The following is a 25201-nucleotide window of genomic DNA, read 5'->3' on the forward strand; positions in this document are numbered from 1 at the left end:
TGTGTGACGGTTTTCTCTCAATTATTCTGTGATTATCGCCCCAATATTTATTTTTAACAGTATACAAAATGACTCATGTCTCGGGATTTCCCAGGTTGCAGCGCATCGAGACCTGACATCACTAGTCAGGTGATCAGAGGGAGTCTGTCCTTCAATGGGTGGAGCGACCGCTGGGTGCGAGAGAGATAATTTTGCAACAATTATAGGTACCCTGATTAGAAAACACTGGTGTATTGCATTAAAGGAAAACTGTCACATGTTTTGTCCAGCACTATCCACGGGTACCTTTTGATAGTGTGGGAGACGCTGAACATTTTGAGTCCTACCTTGCCTGGATCCGCTGCGCCGTTCGCTTGTTATAGCTCTTTTTCTGTGTATTCAAATTAGCTGCTAACTGGCACGGGCGGGGTTACTGCCTTCAACTGGCACTGTGACGTAACCGCCGCCCGGCCCGCAGCACCGCCCGGCTAATGAATATTCATATATTGCCTTACTATCTCAGTCTCATCTTGGCCGAGTCCTGCGCATGTGCGGGATTTCTCACTACACCCGGAAGCGGTCTTCAGCTTTGCTTCATTCGTCCGAAGCAGCGCTGAAGTAATATTTTACATTTATACAATAGTGACTACTAACTATAAAAAGTAAATAAGGCTTAATACCAGTTAGTTTTCCCAGTCTGTGCAAGGTAAACTCTCCTCATCATCTTCTGATTCAGGCGAGGCCTCCTTAATCCTTCTAAGTGCTTCGTGAATGCTGCGTGTCAGTGGGTCAGTGTCAGGCAAAAGTGTGAAGGACTCTTTTAAAACTTCTTTTTGTACTTTCTTCAATTTTACCCCTTTTCTGATTTGAGCTAATATGTTATTATCCTCATCCTCATCTTGGAAAGGAGCTAAAGTTCGCTGTTCAACCTTCTTCAAATGAAAACTACCACGTTTCAGGGATGCAAGTACTTCATCCATTGGCGAGCTCACTGCAAAACATAAGGCCCAAAAAAATGACTTTATCATCAAACAATTGAAATAAAAAGTTGTTAGTTACCAGTATTATATAATGGCCTAAAACTTTTATAATCACTAAAGAACCTACATGCATCCAATATTGTAACAAATCAGCTGGGATGCCTTGTTGAGTCATGGTGAACAATATATATATATATATCACACAAGAAAACGTCCGACTAGTCTACGACTAAGCACCTGAGCGTGCAAAACGCGTCAGATTGTGTCCTGCCTTATAGCGTCTGAATAAAGCCATCTATAAGTTTTACCTGCAACCCCGAGTGCCGGACGTTTTCTTGTGTGACTTCTACTGAGGCGGGAGCGGTACCGGTGTCCGTAGCACGAGGACGTGCAGTAGACGCAGGAGTGGTGAGCAGCTCTACCTTGTCTGCACTTATATATATATATATATACACACATATACATAAATGTAAGTTTTTATTTACCACTTTTGGATGCATATCTCCTTTAAGAGCCCTGGGACTTAGGTAAGTGCTATAAAAAATCTAACTGAATGAAAGGTAACATAAGGGCAGGAGGTGAGAAACACAGTTGTTTTCCTCTGCTCTTTCTGGTACGCCCAGCTGTAAACTGTTTGGGATGCATGGATTCACTACATGGAGCCAGGTTGTCATGATGTGCCAGTAAATGGAAAGATCTTATTCTCAGTAAATAATTCATGCAAAAGCAACACAAATAGCTACATTAGCCTTGTAAAAATTTACTAAACATAAAAAACTAAAAACCAAGATGTAATTTATAGGTACTGTACCTCTTCTTCTTTGTATGCCCTCCAGAGCTCCAGTTTTCTTCAGTCTTTTTCTGGCACTGAGAAGCTGACTGCTGTCAAATAACTGGGACAAAGGGCCGCTAGAGGGTGTCTGGGGTGCAGTCTCTTCAGATTCCTTCTTAACATGAATCACTCTGACTTCTAAAGGGTTTACTTCTTTCTTCTGAGGTGGAGGAGGTGGTGGTGGTGGCGGCGGGGGTGGAGAGGACAGTGGAAGCGACAGGGGTTGCACAGCATTATTTTCAAGTGTTTTAAGAGTTAAAGTGGGGAGTGAAGTTGTTTCCTGAAGTCCAGAGGTATCTACATCAGGAGGTAATACATTCTCTTCAAGTTTTAGGTTTTTGAGCTTTTCAACCTCCAAAGGCTGTAAATTTTCTGGCGACTCCATGTCAAGTATCCCTTGTGTCTGGATACTGACCGAGAGGGAATGTGGTTCGTCAACACTGGGGGTAATTCTTCCTGTTGCCTTTTTTCTACCGTGAGTCAAACGCAGCCTTGTTGATTTAAGGATCACTTGCCCAGGATGCCGCTAAATATAGACACAAATTTGAACTAGAATTTAAATACATTGTGAATTGTAAAAACAATTATTTAAAGAAGCACTCCATAATGGTTTGCCTATATAGTGCAGCATAGGCTATTATTCAAGAATAATGTAGAGGTTCTTGTGTATGCCTCGTGTATATTTTATTTATATATTTAAGTTGATGTGGCATGCACGGGTTGTCCGCCATATTTATCCTTAGTTCCCCTTTGGCTTTCCTGATGCAGCTAATGTTTCACAAGATGCCCTGACTATGCAGAGACATGTTACTCATCTATTAAAAATTGCCATTTTCTTAAGTGAAACAAATGATTTTGAATAATTACAATGAAAACCCTGAATGTACAATGTACCCAGTTAGAATGTCATTATTATTTATAAATGTTATACATATTGTGGCAGATTTTGCTAATCTCAGCATATACAGTAAACATGACATAAGACACTAACCTGCTTAAATGTGCGTAACCTGTCCAAAGTCTTCTGTCGCTCCTGCGTAACCCAAGTGCTTTTGCGATCTTCTTCATCTTGTTTGTCTCGTGCCTAAAGAAAAACATAATAAACAAAAATTATGCTTTACAAAAAAAAAAAATACCTGTACTGTGTTTAAGCTATTTACCTTAGTATGCCAAACGGAAAACAAATTTTGATTTTTCATTGACTTCTAATTAAAGTGGTTATCCAGAAATGGAAAAACAGAGTTAATTTCTTCCAAAAACAGCACAATACCTGGCCTCAAGGGGGTGTGTGGTATTACAACATGGTTCCGTTCACTTTAACCCCTTAAGGACCAAGTCCATTTTCACCTTAAGGACCAGAGCATTTTTTGAACATCTGACCACTGTCACTTTAAACATTAATAACTCTGGAATGCTTTTAGTTATCATTCTGATTCTGAGATTGTTTTTTCATGACATATTCTACTTTAACATAGTGGTAACATTTTGTGGTATCTTACATCCTTTCTTGGTGAAAAATCCCAAAATGTAATGAAAAATTTGAAAATTTAGCTTTTTTCTAACTTTGAAGCTCTCTGCTTGTAAGGAAAATACCGTATATACTCGAGTATAAGCCGACCCGAGTATAAGCAGAGACCCCTAATTTCAACCCAAAATCCCAGGAAACGTTATTGACTCGAGTATAAGCCTAGGGTGGGAAATACATCATCCCCCCCGTCATCATCCAGACCCGTCATTAACATCCTCATCATCATCACCACCTGTCATCATCCCCTTGTCATCATCCCACACATCCCCCCTTCATCATCCCCTTGTCATCATCCCCACCCCCCTTCATCATCCCCTTGTCATCATCCCCACCCCCCTTCATCATCCCCTTGTCATCATCCCACACACCCCCCTTCATCATCCCCTTGTCATCATCCCCACCCCCCTTCATCATCCCACCCCCCTTCATAATCCCCTTATCATCCCACACCCCCCTTCATCATCCTCTTGTCATCATCCCAAACCCCCCCTTCATCATCCTCTTCTCATCATCCGCCCTCAGTGATCTTCAACCTGCGGACCTCCAGAGGTTTCAAAACTACAACTCCCAGCAAGCCCGGGCAGCCATCGGCTGTCCGGGCTTGCTGGGAGTTGTAGTTTTGAAACCTCCGGAGGTCCGCAGGTTGAAGACCACTGCGGCCTTCAACTTCATCCAGCCCCCTCTCACCCCCCCTTTAGTTCTGAGTACTCACCTCCGCTCGGCGCTGGTCCGGTCCTGCAGGACTGTCCGGTGAGGAGGTGGTCCGGTGGGATAGTGGTTCCGGGCTGCTATCTTCACCGGGGCGCCTCTTCTCCGCGCTTCCGCCCCGGAATAGAGGCGTTGCCTTGACAATGACGCAGAAGTACGTTGGCAATGAACGTACCTCTGCGTCGTTGTCAAGGCAACATGACTATTCTGGGGCCGGGCCCGAAGCGCTTAGAAGAGGCCTCCCCGGTGAAGATAGCAGCCCGGAACCACTATCCCACCGGACCACCTCCTCTCCGGACAGTCCTGCAGGACCGGACCAGCGCCGAGCGGAGGTGAGTACTGTACAGAACTAAAGGGGGGTGAGAGGGGGCTGGATGATGTCGAAGGCCGCAGTGGCGGAGGTTTCAAAACTACAACTCCCAGCAAGCCCGGACAGCCGATGGCTGCCCGGGCTTGCTGGGAGTTGTAGTTTTGAAACCTCTGGAGGTCCGCAGGTTGAAGACCACTGCGGGTGGGGGAGTTCACTCGAGTATAAGCCGAGGGGGGTGTTTTCAGCACGAAAAATCGTGCTGAAAAACTCGGCTTATACTCGAGTATATACGGTAGATATTCCAAATAATTTTTTTTTATTCACATATACAATATGTCTACTTTATGTTTGAATCATAAAATTGACGAGTTTTTACTTTTGGAAGACACCAGAGGGCTTCAAAGTACAGCAGCAATTTTCCAATTTTTCACAAAATTTTCAAACTCACAATTTTTCAGGGACCAGTTCAGGTTTGAAGTGGATTTGAAGGGTCTTCATCTTAGAAATACCCCACAAATGACCCCATTATAAAAACTGCACTCCCCAAAGTATTCAAAATAACATTCAGTCCGCGTTTTAACCCTTTAGGTGTTTCACAGGAATAGCAGCAAAGTGAAGGAGAAAATTCACAATCTTAATTTTTTACACTCGCATTTTCTTGTAGACCCAATTTTTTTATTTTTACAAGGGGTAAAAGGAGAAAATGCATACTTGTATTTGTAGCCCAATTTCTCTCGAGTAGGCACATCTCATATGTCTATGTAAAGTGTTCGGCGGGCGCAGTAGAGGGCTCAGAAGCGACAAGGGGATTTTGGAGAGTACGTTTTTCAGAAATGGTTTTTGGGGGGCATGTTGCATTTAGGAAGCCCCTATGGTGCCAGAACAGCAAAAAAAAAATAAAAACACATGCCATACCATTTTGGAAACTAGACCCCTTGAGGAACGTAACAAGGAATTAAGTGAGGTGTTTCCCGACTTTTGCATATGTAAAAAAAAACAACATTTTTTCACTAAAATGTGTGTTTCCCCCCAAATTTCACATTTTTGCAAGGGTTAATAGCAGAAAATACCCCCCAAAATTTGTAACCCCATCTCTTCTGAGTATGGAGGTATCCCATAAGTTGACCTGAAGTGCACTACGGGCGAACTACAATGCTCAGAAGAGAAGGAGTCATATTTGGCTTTTTGAGAGCAAATTTTGCTCGGTGGCATGTCGCTTTTAGGAAGCCCCTATGGTGCCAGGACAGCAAAAAAAAAAAAAACACATGGCATACCATTTTGGAAACTAGACCCCTTGAGGAACGTAACAAGGGGTACAGTAAGCATTTACCCCCCCACTGGTGTCTGTCAGATCTTTGGAACAGTAGGCTGTACAACATTTTTAATTTGCACAGCCCACTGTTCCAAAGATCTGTCAGACACCAGTGGGGTGTAAATTCTCACTGCACCCCTCAATACATTCCGTGAGGGGTGCAGTTTCCGAAATGGGGTCACATGTGGGGTTTAGTTTTTTTTGCGTTTGTCAAAACGGCTGTAACAATCAGCCACCCCTGTGAAAATCACCTCAAATGTACATGGTGCACTCTCCCTTCTGGGCCTTGTTGTGCGCCCCCAGAGCACTTTGCGCCGACATATGGGGTATCTCCGTAGTCAGGAGAAACTGCATTACAAATTTCAGGGGGCTTTTTTCCCTTTTACCTCTTGTCAAAATGAAAAGTATAGGGCAACACCAGCATGTTAGTGTAAAAAAAATTTTGGGACACTAACATGCTGGTGTAGCCCCCAACTTCACCTTTTCATAAGGGGTGAAAGGAGAAAAAGCCCCCCAAAATTTGTTAGGCAATTTCTCCCGAGTACGGAAATACCCCATATGTGACCCTAAACTGTTGCCTTGAAATACGACAGGGCTCCAAAGTGAGAGCGCCATGCGCATTTGAGGCCTGAATTAGGGATTTGCATAGGGGGTGGACATAGTGGTATTCTACGCCAGTGATTCCCAAACAGGGTGCCTTCAGCTGTTGCAAAACTCCCAGCATGCTTGGAAAGTCAACGGCTGTCCGGCAATACTGGGAGTTGTTGTTTTGCAACAGCTGGAGGCTCCATTTGGGAAACAGTGGCGTACCAGACGTTTTTCATTTTTATTGGGGAGGGGGGCTGTGTAGGGGTATGTGTATATGTAGTGTTATTTACTTTTTATTTTATTTTGTGGTAGTGTAGTGTAGTGTTTTTAGGGTACAGTCACACGGGCGGGGGATTACAGCTAGTTTCCCGCTGCGAGTTTGAGCTGTCGCGCAAAATTTGCTGCATCGCAAACTTGCAGCCTGATACTCACTGTAAGCCCCCTGCCCATGTGAATATACCCTGTACATTCACAGGGGGGGGGGGGGACCTCCAGCTGTTGCAAAACTACAACTCCCAGCATGCACAGTCTATCAGTGCATGCTGGTAGTTATAGTTTTGTAACAGCTGGAGGCACACGGTTTGGGAAACACTGAGTTAGGAAACAGACAATGTTTCCCAACCAGTGTGCCTCCAGTTGTTGCAATACCACAACTCCCAAACATTTTCAGGCATGCTGGAAGTAGTAGTTCGGCAACATCTTTAGAGCCAGATGTTGCCGAACTACAACTCCCAGCATGCTTGGAGTTGTAGTTTTGCAACATCTGGAGGACTACAGTTTGCAGACCACTAATACAGTGGTTCCCTATCTGTGCCCTTCCAGATGTTGCAAAACTACAACTACCAGTATGCCAAAACTGTCCAGGCATGCTGGGAGTTGCAGTTCTGCAACATCTGAAGGGCCAGATGTTACAGAACTACAACTCCCAGCATGCCTGGACAGTAAGGGCATGCTGAGGATGTGTAGTTTTGCAACATCTGGAAGGGCACAGTGGTCCCAAAACTGTGGACCTCCAGAAGTTGCAAAACTGCAACTTCCAGCATGCCCAGATGCCAAGGGCTGTCTGGGCATGCTGGGAGTTGTAGTATACAGGGTCCCATTACAGCAATGCATGTCGCTTTACGCATGTCGCTTTACGGCGACGTGCAATGCTGTAAAGGGCCCGACCGCGGCTGAAGAGGAACTCACCTGTCGCCACCGCCGTCTTCATCGCCTGGATCCGGGTCTTCAGGGACGAGGTAAGTACCGGGGCCGGGCCCCAGCACTCCCCCGTCGCGTCCTCCGGTCTTCCTCCTGTCCTCTCCGGACTTCCAGGGGCCGGGCAGAGCGGGAGGAAGTAAGCGCCCCCCCCCTTGCGATTGGTCGGTTAGATAACCGACGGATCGCAGGGGATAGGAGGAGGTGGCAGTCTTGCCACCTCGCTCCTATACTCCAGCATGGTCCTGGCTGTCTGTGACAACCGGGATCATGCAAAATTACCGGGCGTTCGGGTCCCAGAGACCCGATCAGCCCGGTATCGCCACAGATCGCTGTTGTGATTTCAGCAGCGATTTGCGGCGATCGCTGACATGGGGGGCCTACATGGCCCCCTTCGGCGTTTGCCCTGGATGCCTGCTGAACGATTTCAGCAGGCATCCGGTTCCGATCTCTGCACGGCGTGCGGCGGAGACCGGAATGACTCAGGACGTATGCATACGCCCTTGGTCCTTAAGTACCAGGGTCCCAAGACGTATCCATACGTCTTGGGTCCTTAACAGGTTAAGCATTAATAACTCTGGAATGCTTTAACTTTTCGTTCTGATTCAGAGACTGTTTTTTCGTGACATATTCTACTTTATGTTAGTGGTAAATTTTTGTCGATACTTGTTTCTTTGTGAAAAATTTGAAAATTTTGTGAAAAATTTGAAAATTTTTAATTTTTTTACTTTAAATCTCTTTGCTTAAAAGGAAATTAGACATCCCAAATAAATTATACATTGATTCACAAATACAATATGTCTAATTTATATTTTCATCATAAAGCTGACATGTGTTTACTTTTGGAAGACATCAGAGGGCTTCAAAGTTCAGCAGCAATTTTCAAATTTTTCACAAAAGGCTCAAAATCTGAATTTTTCAGGGACCAGTTCAGTTTTGAAGTGGATTTGAAGGACCTTCATATTAGAAATACCCCATAAATGACCCCATTATAAAAACTGCACCCCTCAAAGTATTCAAAATGACATTCAGTAAGTGTGTTAACCCTTTAGGTGTTTCACAGGAATAGCAGCAATGTGAAGGAGAAAATTCAAAATCTTAGTAAATGTCCTTGTAGACCCAGTTTTAGATTTTTTTCAAGGGGTAAAAGAAGAGAAATGCCCCTATTTCTCTCAAGTAAGGAAATACCTCATTATGTGTACATACAGTGTTCTGCGGGTGCAGTAGAGGGCTCAGAAGGGAAGGTGCAGGATTTTGGAGAGTGAGTTTTTCTGAAATGTTTTTGAGGGGCATGTCACATTTAGGAAGCCCCTATGGTCCCAGAACAGCAAAAAAAATAAAAATAATAATAATAAAAAAAAACGACACCCCTCAAGGAACGTAACAAGGGGTACAGTGAGCCTTAACACCCCAAAGGTGTTTGACGACTTTTCGTTAAATTCGGATGTGTAAATAAAAAAAAAAAATTTCACTAAAATGATTGTTTTTCCCAAATTTTACATTGTTACAAGGGGTAATAGGAGAAACTGCCCCACAAAACGTGTAACATAGAAATACCCCATGTGCTCTGCGGGTGCACTGCAATGCTCAGAAGAGAAGGAGCCACATTTTACTGAAATGGTTGTTGGGGGGCATGTCACATTTAGGAAGCCCCTATGGTGCCAGAACAGCACAAAAAAAAAACTATATGGCCTCCTATTTTGGAAACTACACCCCTCAAGAAACGTAACAAGCAGTACAATGAGCCTTAACACCCCACAGGTGTTTGATAAATGTTCATTAAAGGGGTAAATGCCTGATTGCGGGAGTCCCGCCGCTGGGGACCCCCGGGATCTTGCATGCGGCACCCCGTTTGTAATCAGTCCCCGGAGCATGTTCGCTCCGGGTCTGATTACCGACGACCACAAGTCCGGCGGCGTGTACGTCACGCCTCCGCCCCCGTCTGACGTCACGCTCCACCCCTCAATGCAAGCCTACGGGAGGGGGCGTGATAGCTGATCCTGGGGGTCCCCAGCGGCGGCACTCCCGCGATCAGGGATTGATTTTTTACACTGGGGTTACCCCAAATTTTTCATTTTCACAAGTGGTAATATTAGAAAATGTCACTGTAAATTTGTAAATAGATTTCTTTGGAATAAGGACATACCTCACATTTGGATGTAAACTGCTCTGCAAGTGCACATCGTTCTCTGAGGAGCAGGAGTGTCATTCAGCTTTTGGAGCATTTTGCTGTAATCGGTCAGGGGCCTTGAGCGTATACAGAGCTACCATGGAGCCAGAACAAGCGGGACCAGCCCTCAAATGCCATCATTTTGGAAACCACACCCCTCAAGGAACGTAGCAAGGTGTACGGTGGGTACTTACACTTCAATGGTGTTTTGAACATTGGGCAGTAAAATGACAAAATAGTTTTTTTTTTCACAAAAATGCCGGTGTTACCCCAAATTTTTCATTTGCACAAGGAGTAATAGGAGAAAATGCCCCCCAAAATTTTGTAACCCCATTGCTTCTGAGTATGGAAATACCCCAAATCCTCCTCTGAATCATCATTCTGGGAATGTGATGTGTGTGGCCGTCCCTAACCTGTTGCCTCAAATGCGCGCAGTGCTGCGCATTTGAGGCAACATAAAATAAAGACCCCGATGCTAGTGACTCAGTGATCCATAACCCATTTTCAGAAAAAATACCCCCAGATGTCTTATCAGGTTTTTTTTTTATTAAAGGGCTTTTTGGGCAATTTTGTGGTTTATGGGGTTAAAATTTGGAATGTACTCTGGACTTGGTACATGGGGTCAAATTATGGGAAATTAAAATGAATAGGGAAAATTTAGTACTCCATGGAAGTGTGATACTCCCTGAAGCAGTTTTTAATGCAGAGGCGCGGATGATCAGGGCAAGTGTCACATTGATAGGTGGTGTCCTTCCGTATACCCCTCTTGTGACACACACTGCATTTTTTCTGGGATCGTCCCTTCTTTCCAGTGTGGGGGACCTCACCTGGAAAGTCCTAGACTGGGACGATCCTGGCACCTATATTTCCAGTTCCTTGGGAACTCCGGCCTGATCTTTCCCAGTCGCCAAAATCCCAGTCACCTTTCCCTCGCACACAAACTCACCCTGAACTAAAGGTGGGAGGAGGCCACTTACTCTGCCCTGAGGTGCAGAGATCTTGTCAGAGGTGGGGTCCCTGGCTCCTCCTCTCAGCTCTGCCTGCTGACTGAGCTGGCAAAGCTAAGAGAAGGGGACATTAACCCTTCCTCTGCCAGCAACTATTGGTCGGATAGCAGCTCATCTGGGGAGGTGACGTCATCACCACCTCTCCCTAGCAACAGGAGGTGATTGTCGGTGTATAGTACACCGCCTATCACCTTCTGATTCCGAATCATCGGGTCATACATGACCTGTATGACCAGAATCGCCACAGATCGCCGGTGTGAAGTCTCCGGACCCCCCCCAGGCGTTGTCACGAGACATCCTGGTCCGGTCCCCGCCCTGTGGCCTTAAGTAGGGATCGCCCGATTATCGGTTTGGCCGATATTATCGGCCGATAATCACGATTTTGGGCATTATTGGTATCGGCAATTACTTTGCCAATAAGCCGATAATGCAGCGCCCCCCCCCCCCCAACCGCCCGCACCGCGAAAGTATAAGCCGACCCAAATATAAGCCTAGGCCCCTAATATCACCCCAAAAACCCAGGAAAAGTAATTGACTCGACTATAAGCCTAGGGTGGGAAAATACATCATCCCCCCCATGTCATCAACCCCCCTGTCCTCATCCAGACCCCGTTATTAACACCCCCGTCATCATCACCCTGTCATCATGATGCGGCCACCGTCATCATCCAGACCCCCCCCCCCCTCCCCCCCTTTAGTTTTCTACTCACCTCTCCTCGGTGGGAAGGAAGGGTGAGCTGGTCTGGGCCATCTATGCTGCAGGGACCGTCCGGTGGGGAGGGTTAGTCGTTTCGGGCTGTACATTTTCCCCGGAGGGGGGGCCTCTTCTCCGCTCCAGGCCCGGCCCCGGACTAGTGACGTTGCCTTGACGACGACGCACAGGGACGTTCATGCGCAGGGACGAACATCCCTGTGTGTCGTCGTCAAGGCAACGTCACTAGTCCGGGGCTGGGCCCAGAGAAGAGGGCCCCCAGGTGAAGATGGACAGCCCGGAACGACTAACCCTCCCCACCGGATGGTCCCTGCAGCATAGATGGCCCGGACCAGCTCACCGTTTCTTCCCACCGAGGGGAGGTGAGTAGAAAACTAAAGGGAGGGGAGGGGAGGGGTCTGGATGATGACGAAGGCCGCAGTGGTCTACAACCGGCGGACCTCCAGATGTTTCAAAACTACAACTCCCGTGCATGCTGGGAGTTGTAGTTTTGCAATATTTGGAGGTCCACAGGTTGAAGACCACTGAAAAGGGATTGACAGGCGGAGAGTTCACTCGAGTATAAGCCGAGGGGGGTGTTTTCAGCACGAAAAATCATGCTGAAAAACTCGGCTTATACTCGAGTATATACGGTAAGCATTTTCCTAATATACTTAATTAAAAAATGTTATTGCTAAAGATGTGAAATAAATGTTTAAAAACATGGCCACTAGGGGGTCTATGTCTTTTTAACCCCTCATGGACCTGGGGTTTTTCAGTTTTTGCACTTTCATTTTTTCTCCTTCCCTAAAAAATCATAATTCTTTCACATTTGCACTTAAAATTCCATATGATGGCTTATTTTGTGCGTCACCAATTCTACTTTGTAATGACATCAGTTATTTTACCCAAAAACCTACAGCGAAATGGGGAAAAAAAAATCTGGGCTTCTTTTTCTACGCAGTAAATTTTTCGGTAAAAATTACCCTTTTTCTTTATTCTGTAGGTCCATACGATTAAAATTATACCCTACTTATATAGGTTTGTCGTACTACATGCAGGAAAATGTATAAGTTAAAAATGGTCATATTCTGACCCTTATAACTTTATTTTACCGCGTACGGTGCAGTAGGAGGGCTTTTTTGCGCTCTGATCTGAAGTTTTGACCGGTACCATTTTCGTATTGATTGGACTTTTTGATAGTTTTTTATTCATTTTTTCATGATATAAAAAGTGACCAACAATAAGCTATTTTAGACTTTGGAAATTTTTTGCACATACGCCAATGACTGTGCAGTTTAATTACCAATATATTTTTATAAATCGGACATTTCCGCACCATCGATAACACGTTTATTTTTATTTACACTTTTTTTTTTAATGGGAAAAGGGGGGTGGTTCAAACTTTTATTAGGGAAGGGGTTAAATGATCTTTAACTTTTTTTTTTGCAAGAGAGAGCTATAACACTGTACACATTGATCATTTACATTGATCATTGTTATCCCATAGGATAACATTGATCAATGATTCTGCCGCTTGACTGCTCATGCCTGGATCTCAGGTACTGAGCAGTCATTTGGCGGTCAGACACACAGGAGGCAGGTAGGGGCCCTCCTTGTGTCCTCCATCTTTTCAGGTCCCGAACAGCCCACTGAGCTAGCCAGGGGTAGTTTACTTTCACTTTAGACGCGGCGATCAACTTTGAACACAGCATCTAAAAGGTTAATAGCGCGCGGCACCGCGATCAGTTTCCCGCGCTATTAGCCATGTGGCCCCGCATTATAGAAAGGTACGCCCTGGGTCCTTATGAGGTTAATTTTGAAAATAACCCCTGGTAACTAGGGCTTTTGGTCTGCAATACCAAGAAAAGGACTTAAATTATGAAGGGAGGAGGGGGTTCTCTCCTCTGATCACACATTATATAGACCATGCATATAGACAGAAATCAGTACAAGTGTAAAAATGTTTGTGCAGACCTCATGACAGGGTAGAAGGGAGGGGGGAGGCGAGGAGCTCATCATACCCCAGGGGAAACGCCCCCACCCTTTTAGAGGAATGCAAAAAGACTCATTACAGGAATACATAGATCAAAAGGTATTTTACATATTAACACATGCATGTTATTATGCATACAGGTCTTAGGGCACATTACTACAATGATTTAAGCATTTTTTAAATTGTCTTACTAATGACAGTAACACTTTAAAGAACAACTGCAGCCATAACATCTTATCCCCTAAGTGTTTGATCGCGGGGGGGGGACGGGACCAAGCGATCTCCCAAACGGGCCCGGCATTGCCGCTCTGTGCAAGGGGATAATGCGCGTAGCGTAGACCTCACTAAGGTCGACAGTACGCCCCCCTCCGCATACAGCTCTATGGGAGAGGCGGGGAGGCACAAACACTACATCCCCGCCTCTCCCATAGAACTACATGGAGGAGGCTTGTCGGACGGAAATCGCGGGGGGTCCCAGCAGTCGAACCCCCAGCGATCAGACACTTATCCATTATCCTGTGGATAGGGGATAAGTTGTTATGGCGGCATATTTCCTTTAATGGAACTGATCTGCAAAACCTCACACAACCTGAGGACAAAAGGGGGGCATTTACTAAGATGTGTGTGATTTAGTTATTTTTTTTTTTTTTTTTTGCGTGACTCTGCCAAATTTATTATATGGTTGCAGGGCATGTGATAAATTTTGTGATGGATACACATTTTCTGGAAAAAAAAAGCTACGCTTTTGCGGCTTTTTTGCGAAAGTCAAAGTTGATAAATTCATTACGACTGCACAAGACTAACCCTTAAAGGGGTATTCCAGGAAACAAAATGTTTTCATATATATCAACTGGCTCCAGAAAGTTAAACAGATTTGTAAATTACTTCTATTAAAAATTATTAATCCTTTCAGTACTTATGAGCTTCTGAAGTTAAGGTTGTTCTTTTCTGTCTAAGTGCTCTCTGATGACAGGTGTCTCGGGAAACGCCCAGTTTAGAAGAGGTTTGCTATGGGGATTTGCTTCTAAACTGGGCATTTCCCGAGACACGTGTCATCAGAGAGGACTTAGAGGACAGAAAAGAACAACCTTAACTTCAGAAGCTCATAAGTACTGAAAGGATTAAGATTTTTTTTAATAGAAGTAATTTACAAATCTGTTTAACTTTCTGGAGCCAGTTGATATATAAAAAAAAAGTTTTTTCCTGGATAACCCCTTTAACATCTGGCCTGTATGCTTTTATTTTTTATTTTTTTGAAGGTGTAAATCAAAAAGGCGCAAAAAATAGCCTGAGACACAGGGCTGCACCTAAATAGAGACAAATCTACACACAAAAACAGCTCTAAAGGCAATGATAAATGCCCCCAAAAGTGCTGCTTTTTGTTTTTCACCTTAAAAAAAAAAATTGCTAATGTTGGGTAACTCTTTCAACTAAAAGAAAATATGAACATGCAGACCCTCAAAGTGTATGAGTGCCCCTTCTGACCATTAGAGCATATTTTTGTGTTCTACAAGGTGTTGTATGGGAACAATGAAATACAGTGATACCTCTTTGAGACAACCACACAAAAATGCATGAAACGGTGGTCTCAAAAAAAAAAAAAAAAAAAAGGCCCATAATGTATGGCTGAAAATCTGTCACAGATTATCTGGTCTGGATAAGGGAGAGGTCTTCTCAAAAAGATGTGGGGGGATTAATCAAAAGCTGTCCAGAGGAAAAGTTGCCCATAGCAACTAATCAGATTGCTTCTTTTAATATTCAGAGGCTATTTCAAAAATGAAAGAAGCGAGCTGATTGGTCGCTATGGAAAATTCGGCAACTTTTCCTCTGGACAGGTTTCACGGTATTGACTTTCAAAGGGTTAGATAGGAAGTTGTACTAGCTGTCGTACTATGATGAAAATAAATAATATTGTTGATTATTTTTTCTGGCCTCTTATTATAGTGGATACTAAAAATAAATTGTTTAGACCAAATCTGCCCACAGTGGTTCATACTATACAGACTTTTTTAGTTATTAGTGGCAAACACCACCTCCATTATCAGTGAAAAATATACAAGGGGAAATATTAAAATTAGAAGTACATCCGAAACTGAGCTACACTATAGAAGACTTCATGAATATAAATGATTTCACCAGATCAGATGGATTTTAACATCTTACAAAATGTAATAAATGGAACATGGCCTGTTCTGGGCACTTGTTTCCTTTCACAAATTTACAAGCACATTTCATTTATTTACCCTCCTTATAGTCTTCTACTAAATACATAAAATCTAATCATTATTGAGAGTGAACATAAACCACAACCACATTTGTTTGCTTCTTAGTCTTCAATGATGTTTATCCAGCTTTTGTGAAACAATTGCCTCAAGTATAATTACATATTAACCCTTTACTTAGCTTGCTGATCCCAGAGTGATCCTGCACAGTAGCATTAGTGGGCACCCTGGTCTCCGTTTACTAGTGGCCGACACGTGTCACGTGCAGTACTACTGCCATCACCATTCAGCACTGGGAGCCATGGTGGCAGTGGCACTGGACCACTGATTGACTGCAGCAATCCCATGTCGCCCGCTAGTAAACAGAGACTGATGCGCCCACTGGTGCTTTTGCGCTGGATCCCCATGAGGGGGAGATAGAAAAAGCAATTTATTTTCCATTTTTCACCGTCTTTTATCTGTCAATGTAGGATGCATGCGATTTTGTGGGATAAATTAAATTTTGCAGTAACAGTTTTGCAGTAGATAATATAAACAAACACAAAAACAATAGAGAATATAAACAAAAACAAAAAACACACTAGTAAGGAATAGCTGTTTTTTTTTTTTTCTTTAACTAAAGTTTTAACCTCTTCAGGACGTAAGGTGTATGCATACGCCCTGCATCCTGAGTCCTTAAAGGGGTACTCCGGTGGAAAACTTTTTATTTTTTAATCAACTGGTGCCAGAAAGTTAAACAGATTTGTAAATTACTACTATTAAAAAATCTTAATCCTTCCAGTACTTATTAGCTGCTGTATACTACAGAGGAAATTCTTTTCTTTTTGAAACACAGAGCTCTATGCTGACATCACGACCACAGTGCTCTCTGCTAACATCTCTGTCCATTTTAAAAGGGGTATTCCAGGAAAAAACTTATTAATTTATTTTTATTTTTTTTAGACTAACTGGCTCCAGAAAGTTAAACAGATTTGTAAATTACGTCTATTAAAAAATCTTAATCCTTCTAATAATTATCAGCTGCTGAAGTTGAGTTGTTCTTTTCTGTCTAAGTGCTCTCTGATGACACGTGTCTCGGGAGCTGTCCAGAGTAGAAGCAAATTCCCATAGCAAACCTCTGCTCTGTGCAGTTCCTATGGGAGTTTGCTTCTACTCTCGACAGCTCCCAAGACGCGTGTCATCAGAGAGCACAAAGACAGAAAAGAACAATTCAACTTCAGCAGCTCATAAGTACTGAAAGGATTAAGATTTTTTAATAGAAGTAATTTAAAAATCTGTTTAACTTTCTGGAGCCAGTATATAAAAAAAAAAAAAAAAAGTTTTTTCCTGGATAACCCCTTTAAGAACTGTAGGAGAAAATCCCCATAGCAAACATATGCTACTCTGGACAGTTCCTAAAATGGACAGAGATGTCAACAGAGAGCACTGTGGTCATGATGTCAGCAGTGAGCTCTGTGTTCCAAAAAGAAAAGAATTTCCAATGTAGTATTCAGCAGCTAATAAGTACTGGAAGGATAAAGATTTTTTAATAGAAGTAATTTACAAATCTGTTTAACTTTCTGAATACCCCTTAAAGGACGTAGGGCGTACAGGTACGCCAGTGGGAATTCCGATCCCCGCCGCTAGCCGGTCGGGGACCGGACCGGGATGCCTGCTGAAATCATTGCCATGGGGGGTCAATTCAGACCGGCAATCTGCGGCAATTCCAGGTCATACGGGTCTCCTGTGATCCCCCAGAAGGGATAGGAGTGAGGTGGCAGAGGTGCCACCCCTCCTATCCCTGCTATTGGTCGGTCAGAAGCGACGACCAATAGCAGACCGGGGGGGTTAAAGTCCGGTTCCCCCGGTGTGACCGGCAATGGAGGTCCCTTACCGGCGGCGATCCTCTCCCTGGTGCGGCAATCCTGCAGACTACAGAAGTCGGTGAGTTGTTGCCTATACTGTGGTCTCTAAACTGTAGCCCTCCAGGTGTTGCAAAACTACAACTCCCAGCATGCCCAGACAGCTGTTTGGGCAAGCTGGGATTTGTAATTTTGCAACAGCTGGAGGGCTACAGTTTGGAGATCACTGTGCAGTGGTCTCTAAATTGTGGCCCTCTAGATCTTGCAAAACTACAACTCCTAGAATGCATGAACAGCAAACATGGCTGTCTCGCCATGCTGGGAGTTGTAGCTGCGTAACTCCAGCTGTTGTATAACTACATCTCCCAGAATGCCCTTCGGCGATCAGTACATGCTGGGAGTTGTGGTTTTGCAAAAGCTGGAAGCACACTGGTTGGAAAATACTGAGTTAGGTAACAGAACCTAACTGAAGGTTTTCCAACCAGTGTGCCTCCAGCTGTTGCAAAAGTACAACTCCCAGCATGCACGGTCTGTCAGTGCATGCTGGGGGTTGTAGTTTTGCAACAGCTGGAGGTTTGCCCCCCCAATGTGAATGTACAAGGTACATTCACACGGGCAGGGGTTTACAGTGAGTTTCCTGCCCAATAAAAATGAAAAACGTATCGTACTGCAGGGTTTCCAAAACAGAGCCTCCAGCTATTGCAAAACAACAACTCCCACCATTTCTGAACAGCCACTGACTGTCCAGGCATGCTGGGAGTTTAACAATAGGTGGAGGCACCCTGTTTGGGAATCATCAGCGTAGAATACTCTTATGTCTACCCCTATGCAATGCCCAATTTAGTCCTCAAATGCGCATGGTGCTCTCTCACTTCGGAGCCCTGTCGTATTTCAAGGAAACAGTTTAGGGCCACATATGGGGTATTTCCCTACTTGGGAGCAATTGCTTTACAAATTTTGGGGGGGGCTTTTTCTCCTTTTACCCCTTATGAAAAGGAAACGTTGGTGTCTACACCAGCCTGTTAGTGTAAAAAAATAAAACATTTTACACTAACATGCTGGTGTTGCCCCATACTTTTTATTTTCACAAGAGGTAAAAGGGAAAAAAAAGACCCCCAAAATTTGTAAAGCGATTACTCCCAAGTATGGAAATACCCCACATGTGGGCGTAAAATGCTCTGTGGATGCACAAAAAGGCTGCGGACGCACAACAAGAGCATTTACACCCCACAGGTGTCTGACAGTTCTTTGGAACAGTGGTCCGTGAAAATGAAAAATTCAATTTTTCATTTGCACAGCCCACTGTTCCAAAGATCTGTCGAACGCCAGTGGGGCGTAAATGCTCACTGCACCCCTTATTAAATTCTGTGAGGGGTGTAGTTTCCAAAATGGGGTCACATGTGGGGGGGTCCACTGTTCTGGCACCACGGGGGGCTTTGTAAACGCACAAGGCCCCCAACTTCTATTCCAGCCAAATTCTCTCTCCCAAAGCCCAATGGCGCTCCTCCTCTGAATATTGTAGCGCGCCAGCAGAGCACTTGACGTCCACACATAGGGTTTTTCCATACTCAGAAGAAATGGGGTTACAACTTTTGGGGGACATTTTCTCCTATTACCCCTTGTAAAAATGTAAAATTTGGGGAAAAAACAGTGCAGTTTTTATAATGGGGTCATTTATGGGGTATTTCTAATAAGAAGGCCCTTCAAATCCACTTCAAAACTGAACTGGTCCCTGAAAAATTCAGATTTTGAAAAATTTTGTGAAAAATTGCTGCTGAACTTTGAAGCCCTCTGATGTCTTCCAAAAGTAAAAACATGTCAACTTTATGATGCAAACATAAAGTAAACATATTGTATATGTGAATCAAGATATAATTTATTTGGGATGTACATTTTCCTTATAACCAGAGAGTTTCAAAGTAAAAAAAAAAGCAAAATATTCAAAATTTTCATCAAATTTTTTAATTTCTCACCATGAAATGATGCAAGTATCAACGAAAATTTTACCACTAACATAAAGTAGAATATGTCATGAAAAAACAATCTCAGAATCAGAATGAAAAGTAAAAACATCCCAGAGTTCTTAATGCTTAAAGTGAAAGTGGTCAGATTTTCAATAAAGGGCTGCGTCCTTAACCCCTTAAGGACTCAGGGTTTTTCTGTTTTTGCACTTTCGTTTTTTCCTCCTTACCTTTTAAAAATCATAACCCTTTCAATTTTCCACCTAAAAATCCATATTATGGCTTATTTTTTGCGTTGACAATTCTACTTTGCAGTGACAGTCATTTTACCCAAAAATGCACGGCGAAACGGAAAAAAAAATCATTGTGCGACAAAATCGGAAAAAAAACGCCATTTTGTAACTTTTCGGGGCTTCCGTTTCTACACAGTGCATATTTCGGTAAAAATTACACCTTATCATTATTCTGTAGGTCCATACGGTTAAAATGATACCCTACTTATATAGGTTTGATTTTGTCGCACTTCTGGAAAAAATCATAACTACATGCAGGAAAATTTATACGTTTAAAAATGTCATCTTCTGACCCCTATAACTTTTTTATTTTTACACGTACAGGGCGGTATGAGGACTCATTTTTTGCGCCGTGATCTGAAGTTTTTATCGGTATGATTTTTGTTTTGATCGGACTTTTTGATCACTTTTTATTCATTTTTTTAATGGTATAAAAAGTGACCAAAATACGCTTTTTTGGACTTTGGAATTTTTTTGCGCGTACGCCATTGACCGTACGGTTTAATTAATGATATATTTTTATAGTTCGGTCCACATATGTTTTTTTTTTGTTTTTTACACTGTTTTATTTTTTTTATGGGAAAAGGGGGGTGATTCAAACTTTTATTAGGGAAGGGGTTAAATGACCTTTATTAACACTTTTTTTACATTTTTTTTGCAGTGTTATAAGTCCCATAGGGACCTATAACACTGCACACACTGATCTCCTATGCTGATCACTGGCGTGTATTAACACGCCTGTGATCAGCATTATCGGCGCTTGACTGCTCCTGCCTGGATCTCAGGCACGGAGCAGTCATTCGTCGATCGGACACCGAGGAGGCAGGTAAGGGCCCTCCCGGTGTCCGGTCAGCTGTTCGGGACGCCGCGATTTCACCGCGGCGGTCCCGAACAGCCCGACTGAGCAGCCGGGTCACTTTCAGTTTCACTTTAGAAGCGGCGGTCAGCTTTGACCGCCGCTTCTAAAGGGTTAATACCGCACATCGCCGCGATCGGCGATGTGTGGTATTAGCCGCGGGTCCCGGCCGTTGATGAGCGCCGGGACCGACGCGATATGATGCAGGATCGCGGCGCGATCCCGCTTCATATCGCGGGAGCCGGCGCAGGAAGTAAATATACGTCCTGCGTCGTTAAGGGGTTAAGGTGAAAATGAGCTGCGTCCTTAAAGGGGTATTCCAGGAAAAAACTGGCTCCAGAAAGTTAAACAGATTTGTAAATGACTTCTATTAAAAAATCTTAATCCTTCCAATAATTATCAGCTGCTGAAGTTGAGTTGTGCTTTTCTGTCTGGCAACAGTGCTCTCTGCTGACATCTCTGCTTGTCTCGGGAACTGCACAGAGTAGAGGTTTGCTATGGGGATTTGCTTCTACTCTGGACAGTTCCCGAGACAGGTGTCATCAAAGAGTACTTAGACAGAAAAGAACAAACACAACTTCAGCAGCTCATAAGTACTGAAAGGATTTAAAAAATTTAATAGAAGTCATTTATAAATCTGTTTAACTTTCTGGAGCCAGTTAATATATAAAAACAAGTTTTTTCCTGGATACTTTAAAGGGGTACTCTGCTAGAAAGCATCAGTCAGTGATTGGACAGCGCCACTGTCAGTTTCACAGCTGCAGATCCTACGATCTGTAGCTCTGGGCAAAGCAGCATCACTGTTTGCAGAGTGCTCTGATACAAGAGGCTATGAGGGAGCGATAAAGGCGATGTAAAGTTTTTATTGTTTCAATAAATAGTCAGGCTGGGCAGAGTAGTAATATTAACAATTTCACTGGATAACCCCTGTAACATTGGCATTATGCAGGCTACAAAATAGCAATGTCATGTAGCAGAGTAGTGTTTCCCAACCAGGGTGCCTCCAGCTGTTGCAAAACTACAACTTCCAGTATGCCCGGACAGCCTTTGGCTGTACGGGCATGCTGGTAGTAGTAGTTTTGCAACAGCTGAACTCGCCCTGGTTGGAAAACACTATAGTAGATAATAGCTAGTAAATACGAACTAGGTGAAAACCAACTTATGAACCCAAACAACCTAAAATGACAATAGGTCAATAAACAGGAACTACATAAATGTCTAGATCCTAACAGAATAAACTCACTGTCTGTGTGGTATGGTGAATTCTATACTGCTCATCGGTCTGAAGACGCTGCTCCATTTTTTCACTGTTCTTTGCGACGCAAATCTCCTAAAAAAATCATAGGGCAAAACATAAATCAGGCACAACTAATACACTGGCATACGAATGGAGGTTTACATACTGGCATTTGGCCACTTATACTATAACATACACTAAACAGATTTGTAGAATGTCTATTGAATGAATAGTCTTGTCAAACTACATCACAAACTAGTCCAAGAAAGGAGAATATTTATACTCCTGCAGTGTTAAATCACAGAGAATTACTTAAAGGGGTACTCCACTGAAAAAATTGAATTCTAAATCAACTGGTGCCAGAAAGTTAAACATATTTGTAAATTACTTCTATTTAAAAAATCTTAATCCTTCCAGTACTTAGCTGCTGCTGTATACTACAGAGGAAGTTCTTTTCTTTTTTGAATTTCCTTTCTGTCTCAACACAGTGCTCTCTGCTGACACCTCTGTCCATTTTAGGAACTTTCCAGAGCAGGAGCAAATCCCCATAGCAAACCTATCCTGCTCTGGACAGTTCCTGACATGGACCAAGGTGTCAGCAGAGAGCACTGTGGTCAGACAGAAAAGAAATTCAAAAAGAAAAGAATGTGGAGTATACAGCAGCTGATAAGTACTGGAAGGATTAAGATTTTTTTAATAGAAGTAATTTACGAATCGGTTTAACTTTCTGGCACCAGTTGATTTAGAAAAAAAATGTTTTCCAGTGGAATACCCCTTTAATCCAATACACTGTAACAGCCCTCCAGCTGTGTACACAAAACCCAGCGCAGTGATTTTCAAAGAAAGCAATATTTTTATTCACTGACTGCAAGAAGAGATCTGGACATGCAATACAAGTGGTGTTTTCCCCTCCCTGTCATCTGCTTTTTTATGTATAAACAGCCTTATTTACATCAGAAAAGTGCAGGAAAGTGCATATACCTTTTTATTTCTGAGGTAGGCTTTTTTCGCTGAAATTCGGCCCCGCTTTGCCTCCAGCTGACGAACTTTAAGCTGAAGTTTATGCAACTCTTCCCTCTGTAAATGTATGGATGATGCCATGTCTTCTATCGCAAGCATTGCCTCCATACTTTCATACGTATCATAATAAACTACTTCATCTCTTTTCTCTGGGGGAAAAGAAAATGTAAACATCAGCCAAATTAAAGTTGTTCAAGCAATACCCAAGTACATCTGGTTCATGGTCTAGCAACAGGCACCTAGAGAAGATTATCTCCATAGTCCTAGCCTGGAGGAATAAAAACACACTAGTAAATAGGGTTTAGTTATTTTACAAGTATTTATTAGAAAATTGATTTTATCTCCTTTTTTCTGTCACTGAAATAAGCTTTGCTGTCAAGAAAAAAAAAAAGCCATATAGCATCTTCTTACAAGGATTGTTCAGGACTTAAAATGATTTTGCTTATCTGAAATCAAATAAACATAAAACCTGTTTGTAAAAAAAATACAGCCATGGTCAGGTACTCCGCCCCCCCCAGACATCTTAACCCCTATTTAAAGGATAGGGGATAAGATGCCTGATCGCGGGGTTCCCGCAGCTAGGGACCCCCGCGATCTCCCTGCTGCACCCGGTGTTCGTTTAGAGCGTCAGGTGCAGCGCCGTCACGCCCCCTCCCATAGACTTGCATTGAGGGACGTGACCGTGATGTCACAAGCGTGAGTGGCTGTGATGTCACGAGTCTCCGCCCCACATCGACAGTCATCCGGCAGGGAACGAAGTTAGCTCCATGCACCGGATGTCTGGGGTGCCACAGCAGAGACTGCGGAGGTCCTCAGTGGCGGGACCCCCACCATCAGACATCTTATCCCCTATGCTTTGGATAGGGGATAAGATGTCTAGGGCCGGAGTACCCCTTTAACACTTTAAGGACCAATATTGGGATTCAAATCGGGGATGTCTGTCTTTATTAGAGCAAAACTCTGGTAACGTTTTTGTCACAAGTTGTTCTTCATGTACATAGTAAAAGTAAGCCGATATCATTTGTAGTTTTTTTTTCTTTACATTGCAAAAAATCATGAATTTTTTTAAAAAATGTAGATTTTTTTTGCTATTTGAACACTAATAGGTTGCATATATTTATACTTTTTGACCAAATAGTTTATGAAATATATACTTTTAGATGTCTACTTTATTTTGAAAGCATTTCTTTTGTTTTTAATTAGCATTTTACATGTATTAGAAGCCTAACAATTTAACTTTAAAAGTACATCTTTTTTTATGTGCTATGCAAGCTTTGCAGAAATTTGGCAGAACATAGGAATCCCCCCCCCCCCCCCCAAATTACCCCCATTTTAAAAACTAGACCCCTCAAAGTATTCGCTAGGGGGTACAGTGAGTATTTTAACACCATAGGTTTTTTGGCAGGAACTATTACAAAGTCAGTGTTAAAAATTCGAAATTTTTTTTTTTTCACAAATGCATCATTTGTGGGACACATTTTTTGTACATCACTTCTGATATTGAAAGAAATCCCCCCTATATCTTATTGAGCTGCTCAGCCCGTGTTTGTAAATACCCCCACTTAGGCCATATTTGGTTCCTTGGCCACGTGGTAGGACCCAGAAGGAGAGGAGCGCCATCTGGCTTTCAGGGCATCATTTTAGGCCAAACGGATTATTGGCCGCACTTCATGCCAGAACCATACCGCACCCCCACAAGTAACCCCTAAAGTAATCACCTAGACCAAAAGTGAGTGCGGCTGGAATGTTTACAAAGTCAGTGGAAAAATGTAAATTTTCATTTTTTTTTCCACAAATGCATCATTTGTGGGACATATTTTTTGTACATTGCATCTGAAAAGTGGAAAATGCGCCCCATATTTTTACACTGTATGTCGCGTGTTCGGTAATACGCCCACTTAGGCCATATTTGGTTGCATGGCCACATGGTGGGACCCAAAAGGAGAGGAGCCCCATTTGGCTTTCAGGATATCATTATAAAAAATTATAGGCCGCACTTCATCTTGCAAAGCATTCTAGCTGTCAGAACAATACTGCACCCCCAGAAGTGACCCTATTTTCGTAACTACATCCCCTAAAGTATTCACCTAGGGCAAAAGTGACTATGTTGAGTCCTTATTTTGTGGCTAGAATTATTTCAAAGTCAGTGGAAAAAAATAGTAATTAGCTTTTTTTTCCCCACAAATTCTTTAATTGTGGGTCATCATTTTGGTAAGTCGCTTTTGAAATAAAATGCACCCCATATTTAATCACGCTGTTCGTCCCGGGCTGGGCAGTACCCCTACTTAGGCCATATCTGGTTACCTGACCGCCTGGTAGGACCAAGGAGGAGAGGAGCCCCCCTTTGGCTTTCAGGGCATCATTATATGAATTATAGACCCCACCCCATGCCTGCAAAGGATCGGAGCTGTCAGAACAATACCGCACCCCTATAAGTGTATTGGCTGGACCAGGGATCTGATCGCTCCTTGGT

The 25201-nt window shown here is 43.2% G+C and overlaps 1 protein-coding gene across 2 annotated transcripts in view; it reads right to left on the reverse strand.

The window, feature by feature from the left end:
• Positions 1–25201, reverse strand: part of JMY (junction mediating and regulatory protein, p53 cofactor) — a 109422-nt gene that overhangs the window by 29697 nt on the left and 54524 nt on the right. For both annotated transcript variants that reach the window (XR_008848160.1, XM_056541606.1), the window contains exons 6-10: positions 22690–22877; positions 21715–21801; positions 2783–2875; positions 1771–2317; positions 660–970 (exon numbers count right to left, since the gene is read on the reverse strand). Coding sequence is in view for 1 of the 2 variants with exons in the window: in XM_056541606.1 (XP_056397581.1) it covers positions 663–970; positions 1771–2317; positions 2783–2875; positions 21715–21801; positions 22690–22877 (1223 nt within the window). In the remaining variant the exon portion in view is untranslated. The remainder of the gene's footprint in view (positions 1–659; positions 971–1770; positions 2318–2782; positions 2876–21714; positions 21802–22689; positions 22878–25201) is intronic.

Source organism: Hyla sarda, chromosome 1, assembly GCF_029499605.1.
Source record: "Hyla sarda isolate aHylSar1 chromosome 1, aHylSar1.hap1, whole genome shotgun sequence".
In the NCBI taxonomy this organism is placed as follows: domain Eukaryota; kingdom Metazoa; phylum Chordata; class Amphibia; order Anura; family Hylidae; genus Hyla; species Hyla sarda.